The sequence below is a fragment of the Morone saxatilis genome, unplaced genomic scaffold (assembly GCF_004916995.1).
Source record: "Morone saxatilis isolate NCDOM2014 unplaced genomic scaffold, NCSU_SB_2.0 Contig12, whole genome shotgun sequence".
Lineage (NCBI taxonomy): Eukaryota > Metazoa > Chordata > Actinopteri > Moronidae > Morone > Morone saxatilis.
In genome coordinates, this window is record NW_023339674.1 from 11659251 (window position 1) to 11665681 (window position 6431).

General features: G+C 36.0%; 2 protein-coding genes across 4 annotated transcripts in view; both read right to left on the minus strand.

Annotated features, from left to right (window-relative positions):
* Positions 1-1634: 1634 nt before the first annotated feature.
* LOC118321422 (receptor-transporting protein 3-like) lies at positions 1635-3531 on the minus strand. Its single transcript, XM_035652733.1, has 2 exons — positions 3282-3531; positions 1635-2248 (listed from the first exon to the last, which is right to left on the minus strand). Exons 1-2 carry the CDS (start codon positions 3428-3430, stop codon positions 1918-1920), a joined length of 480 nt encoding a protein of 159 aa, XP_035508626.1. The 5' UTR covers positions 3431-3531; the 3' UTR covers positions 1635-1917.
* Positions 3532-4077: 546 nt separating this feature from the next.
* Positions 4078-6431, minus strand: part of LOC118321421 (receptor-transporting protein 3-like) — a 3586-nt gene continuing 1232 nt past the window's right edge. Inside the window, exons 1-2 of one of the 3 annotated variants that reach the window (XM_035652730.1) lie at positions 5237-5457; positions 4078-4658 (exon numbers count right to left, since the gene is read on the minus strand). In XM_035652730.1, the coding sequence (XP_035508623.1) occupies positions 4328-4658; positions 5237-5385 (480 nt within the window). In that variant the 5' untranslated portion in view covers positions 5386-5457 and the 3' untranslated portion in view covers positions 4078-4327. Of the gene's footprint in view, positions 4659-5236; positions 5458-6431 lie in introns of those variants that run through there. The other 2 variants (XM_035652732.1, XM_035652731.1) reach the window with 2 other exon arrangements.

The following is a 6431-nucleotide window of genomic DNA, read 5'->3' on the forward strand; positions in this document are numbered from 1 at the left end:
ATGTCTTGCATTGTTCTCCATGGATCCTGGTGGTGCCTCCTCCCATTGTCCCTGCTTGATCCCATTTATTGACTCGTTGCTAAATCATTATCGAATATTATTGTTATTATTTATTTACTATTTTTATTACTACAAGTTACTATTCATTATATAATCCTGCTCATTTGTCCCCACTCGTTGTTGTCGTTGTCTGTCATCATCTTCGTTCAATGTTCATCATGCTGTATTATCACCATATCAGTTCATACCCATTAGTCTCTCCTTCTCTCTCACTCCTCTCGATCTCTCTCTTCTCTAAATTCAAATTCAAATCAGCTTTATTGCATGAATGTAAAACCAAAATAAACGCACAAATAAATTAACATAAGAACAATTTCATACATTTCATTAAATAAGTAAATAAAACAGTAAAAGTTGTTTGTGTATGTTAATAAAACAGCAAAATAATAATAATTTTTAAAAATTAAAGACAGTTATGAAAATGAAAATATATATTAATAAATAAATAAATAAAATAAGTAAGTCCGGTGTGTTAGAAAAATGAAAATAATATATTAAGAATTAAAATAAATTATCATAAAATTAGTAACGCGTGTGATGTGTGTGGTTAGAAATGAAAATAATACATTAAATAAAATAATAAATAAATAGTAAGCTTGTGTGGTGTTAAAAAAATAAAATAAAAATAAATATATTATAAATTAAATATAAAATAGATATGATAAACTGTAAACGTGTGTGTGTGTAATATAATAACTATATTTAAAAAAAAAAATAAATAATTATTTAATAAAAAAGAAAAAACTAAAACATTTAATTATTTTTATATAATTTGTATCCTCTGAGTTTCCACTGGTTGTCCTCAGTTCTTGTGGGCATGAGGAGACATAACTTTGCCTGCAATTATTTGACATTGTGGGCATTTCTCCAGTAAATAGGAAGAGTTTTTCTGTGTGTCTGATATATAATTCCGAATTCGGGTATATTTGGACAAATGATTTGCAAAGTGTTTTTCTTCTTAAGGTTTTATATTTAAGGGCATGAGGGTTTTAGAAAGTGCAGCTCAATGTCTCTTACCTGTCCTCTTGTCCACACTGGGAGCAAGAGTATACTCCTTTCTGTACAGTTCTGCCTTATTCTGATGGCCAGGCTTGTGTTCACTTCAGTCTGTAATGTTTGTCACTTTTTTCCTTAAGTTAGACATTTCCATTGTACTCCAGGTACATTTTGCCAGTGTGAATTCTCTTATATAGGGTCAGATAACATTGTAATTACTTTGTGTTGTCGTTCTTTCCTAGTATTCAAATATATTTTCTTTTTGGCTTGCTGTGATAATTTTGGTTGGATCTGGCTCCTTTCTCTCCGCTCTCTTCTCTGTGTCCAGAGGTTTTCCTTGCCGCTGCGCCAAGTGCTTGCTCATGGTGGGAAATGTTGGGTCTCCTGTAAAGTACAGTCTAGACCTGCATTATTTTGAAAAGTGTCCTAGATAATCTTCTGTTATGATTTGGCCTTTATACATAATAAAGATATGAACTTGAATTGAATTGAAATCATTGATCATTACTGTTTAGCTTGCGCTCAAAATCCCTCATTTTGTAATCTATAATATAGTCCAAAGTTAGGCAAATTATGGTCTTTATTAATATGTTACATTTCTGTTTGTAAAAAGGCGTGTTTAATGCATTTGAGAAAACAATATGTTAAAGAAAATTGACTGCCAACAAGAATAAACATGAAAGCTTACATGCACTTCATTACCATAAAAATATGATGTCAGGCATAATACAATGAAACAGAATGACAGTCTTACATATAAATCTTGATACAATTTGCTAATATGAGTTTATAGGTATAAAACATCAATAAAACCCCAACAAAAAGAATTACTTTTCTTATAAAAGCCTGACTCATATAAGCTCAACGCCTGGTACAGATGCCTTGAGCACAGGCCTCACAATGAGCAGGCTCGTGGGGACGGGTGACATCACGGCTTATAAAAGGCTTGTTCCTTCTGACCAGGTTTTCGTGGTAGCATTTTATTCTTATCTTCTCCACCAGAGTATCCAGGAGGATGTCGATGTTCCTGGAGGTGACGCTGGGCTTCTCCATTGGAGCTCCATCACACGTTTTGCACTGCTGGCCAAGGGCTTTCACCTTGACAGTGCCATGCCCATGTAAGAGGCGCATGTGGAAGACCACCTTCACCCGAACAGAAGGCCAGCCTCTTCCACACTTGGTGCAGTTGAACCTTGAAAATGACAGAGCACCCAAGTTAAAGACAGACTGAACTGAACCGAGCAAACGTACATGGAAACTCAAGTTTTAGCCACAGGCACACACAAGCAGTGATGCGCTGGAAGAAGAAATTAATTTTGTTTGAAAGTCAGTTGGGCAAACAAAATTATTGACTAAATAATGCTGTTAGACTGAAGCCAGTGGAAAAGGAAGTAGAAGCAAAAGAGCCATCTGATGTCACCTCCTTCCTGATTACATAATGAAACCACAATTATTTATTCAGGTTTTGCCAGTTTAAAACATATGGTATTATTTCTTCTTACTGTATATTTCTAAGACTAAAATAACTCAGCTCTTGTCACACAGGACATGGCATGAACTTACGTTCAATTTCTTAACCCTTAACCGATAGTCCCTTATCCTCACCTTTACTTTAGCCTTTACGCTAAAACTTAATAGTTTACCTTGTGGTGATCAGGGTTTGTCCTAAAATCATCACAATGTGACTGTGTGAAAAATTGCTTTTTTGTCCATGCAACTTAAGTTGTCCAAGAACATACATATACACACAAACCTTAATAAACCTAATGTATCTGTACTATAATTACACACACTGTACTATAATTACTCACACTGTGCTATAATTATGCAAAATATGTAGAGACGATGGAAATAAACACTCAGCAGAATACAGTTTGTCCAGGTAACTCAGGCTAAAGCTGCACTGAAGCAAAATACGCTGGAGAGAGAAACTCCCTCCAGACAGCAACAAGGGCAAAAAGATACAGAGGGTTTGTTATTTTATACTTTATTGTGTAACTCTGTTATTTTGTTTCTTAATGCAATGCAGAGATATTTAATTTTCAAGCATTTAAAAATTGGTTGATTCATTTAAGTAACATTAATATACTTAAAATATAATAAAGTGTGCACTGGGCTCAATATTAAATGACTTGGATTGGATCAGGAGCTAAACAAACTTGATCTGGACATCCCTATAAAGTACACACCCACTACAGTGACTAACAATAATTCAGCACACTGACCTTGCACTTGTGCTCCCGATACACAGCTTCCAGCAAGGGTTGGGGCGTTTGGGCACAAGACTGTCATCAAACTCCAGACTCCAGGAGTCTCCTTGTTTGAAATTCTTTGCTTTCATCTGAAAGATACTTGTCCACTTTGATTCTTCCATCCTGTCAGTGTTGGTGGCTGAAGAAGAGACAAAACTCTGACAGCTGATCTATATACAAACAGCTTGAGAGAGTGACTCATCACCCCCAGGTTGGGACACTTTAAATGTAACCCTACCAACAGAGAGTTTGAGGAAAATGAAACTTAAAAGTTCAACCCTGGTTTCCTTAAGTTTCATTTGTAGTTTTGTGCTATAAATGGTTGTACTATGAAAGGTTTGTTTAGCTAGGGATGTTAGATGTTAAGCATATAAAACATATTAGTCATTAGAATGTCTAATTGCCTAACAGCCTATTTATACACAGAAGCAGAGAGAATGGCATTGTTTTCTACATCGGTTCCACCCTCCTGATATTACTGCTTGTGCTGACCGTGCACTTCTTTTATTTGTTTCAAACTGCTCATAATTGCTGCTGCAAGACCTCTGCTGTCAACACTTTCTGTGTGTCATACACCCTTTACCATCTCACGGACACCGAAAAAACAAGAATCTTGCATGTACATCCCATTTCATACAGTATGTGCTTCGAGTGTCAAAAGTCACTGACAGGCTTTTTTTCTCTCATTTAGTGTCATATATAAACATTAAATAATAAATAAATCAGACCAATTTGACCACAGAAATCACAAATACATTTAGTATAGTGCTTGCATAATCTTTATTTATCTGTTACATTTCTGTTTTTAAAAAGTGATGTTTAAGTCATTGAGCAGACAAAGAAAACTGACAATAAGAATGAATATAAAAGCTTACATACTTTGCTAATATGAGCTACAGGCATATAACTTAATTGAAACTCTTAATAAAATTAAAAAACCTTCAAGAATAAAGACAGTCTGAGACAAATATCAATTTTTCTTTCAATTAATAGAAGGCTGACTAAAAAGTTACACAAGTTTAACTCCTTGCACAGATGCCTTGCTTACAGGCCTCACAATGAGCAGGCTCATGGGGACTCTTGACTTCCAGGTTTACAAAAGGCCTGTTCACTCTGCCCAGGTCTTCATGGTAGCATTTCATTCTTATCTTCTCCACCAGATTCTCCAGAAGGATGTGGATGTTCTCAGACTCGATGTCGGGCATTTCCATTGGAGCATTGGTGCACATCTTGCAGTTCTGACGGAAGCGCCTCACCTTGACAATGCCCTGCCCGTTGGACAGGCGCATGTGGAAGACCACCATCACTCGGTTGGAAGGCCAGCCTCTTCTACACACGGTGCATTTGAACCTTGAAAATGACAACAACCTTTTAACAACCTTTTAACAAAATGACAACCTAAGTTACACTATAAGTTTTAACTATAGAAACACTTCTTGGAAGAAGCAACACTCTGGAAGAAGAAATCATATAATTATAATAAGTCGATTGGTCCACCCTAAATATTGACGAAATAATATTGTTAGACTGAAGACAGTAAAAAAGGGACATGGGAGGAGAAACAGTCATTTGATTTCACCCCCTTCCTTTTTTGATGCAATAACAGTCCAAGAAGCCTGTGTGTTTGATTAAATCTGTAGCTGAGAGTAAAGCCTACCTATGAGATCATTCTTCTTTCAATATATCTAAAAGTCTAAAATTACCCAGCTTTTGTCACACTAGACATGGCATTAACTTACATTAATTCTCTTAACCCCATTTCTAAGCTCTTAACTGTGTAACACATTTTTGTCCATGCAGCTTAGATAGTCTAAGTACTTTCAGTATACATATGGACAAACCTTGAGAAACCTAATGCATCCACTAACATATACAATATTGTATATACACACCAACTACATTAAATACCAATAGTCCAGCACACTGACCATGCAACTGTGTTCCTGATGTACTGCTCCCAGCCTGGGTTCGGGCTGTGAGGCACAAGACTGTCATCAAACTCCAGACGCCAGGTGTCTCCTTGTTGAAGATTCCTTGCTTTATTTTGGAAGATTCTTGTCCACATTGACCGTTCCATCCTGTCAATGTTACCTGCGTTGGTGCCTGAAGAAGGGACAAAACTCTGACAGCTGATCTGTATCCACAAGACCTGAGAGAATGACTCAGGTTGGGAGATTTTAAATGTGACCCTTGCGTAATAAAAGAGATCTGAGTCTGGTTTTGTACTATGAATGGAATGTGGAAGGACAAGTTCATTTTGCTAGCAATGTTGGGTGTTAATCATATAAAACACATTAGTCACTGCACTGTCTAACTGCCAGAAATGAAGAGAAGAAAAAGCTTTTGTAATGAAAATGAGACTGCTTTGTTTGTTTTCAGGTAGTCAGGGTGACTTATGAATGATTATCACTGACTGGAAATCAACTGAAAGTCAACTTTTTATTCACTAATAAGTGAAACATGATTATGTGGATTAACTGAAATAAGCTCAGTGCCTTTATTTGTTTTATAAGAAAATAAACCAAAGATCTCACTAGTGAAGGACCGCAGGTGTCCTCAGGTGTCACCCCAAGCCACTTACCAACCAGCCTTTTTTAATTTTATATTAATGACAGCCATCAAAATTAAACAATTTGTCACAATCTGGCACTCTAAAAAATTTACTGTTGACTACAAATGTACAGAAATGGTCAATTTAACCTTCCCATACTACAGCCATGCCTTTTTCTTTAAATCATCTGTCAGTGAAACTGTGTGAGTGGTACTCTTTTGCCTATTCTACCTTACTGATATCACTGCTTGTGCTGACTGGTGCAGTTCCTGTATTTATTTCAAACAAATGGCTGCTGCCAGAAATGTAGTACATAACTTTCTGTGTAGCTGACACCATGCATAAAAACAAGTAACCTACTGTATGTATAATAACCCATTTTCTTAAATTCCAAATATTATAATGATTATTTAAGTATTCTACAGATCAGCTGCCAGACCCCTTGCTTTCACAGGCCTTCACTCGCTCATCTGGTGCCATATTTATACATTAAATAATAAGTAAATCAGACCAAATGACAACTATATTTAGTTTATTGCTTGTATAAGCTTTATTAATATGTTACATTTCTG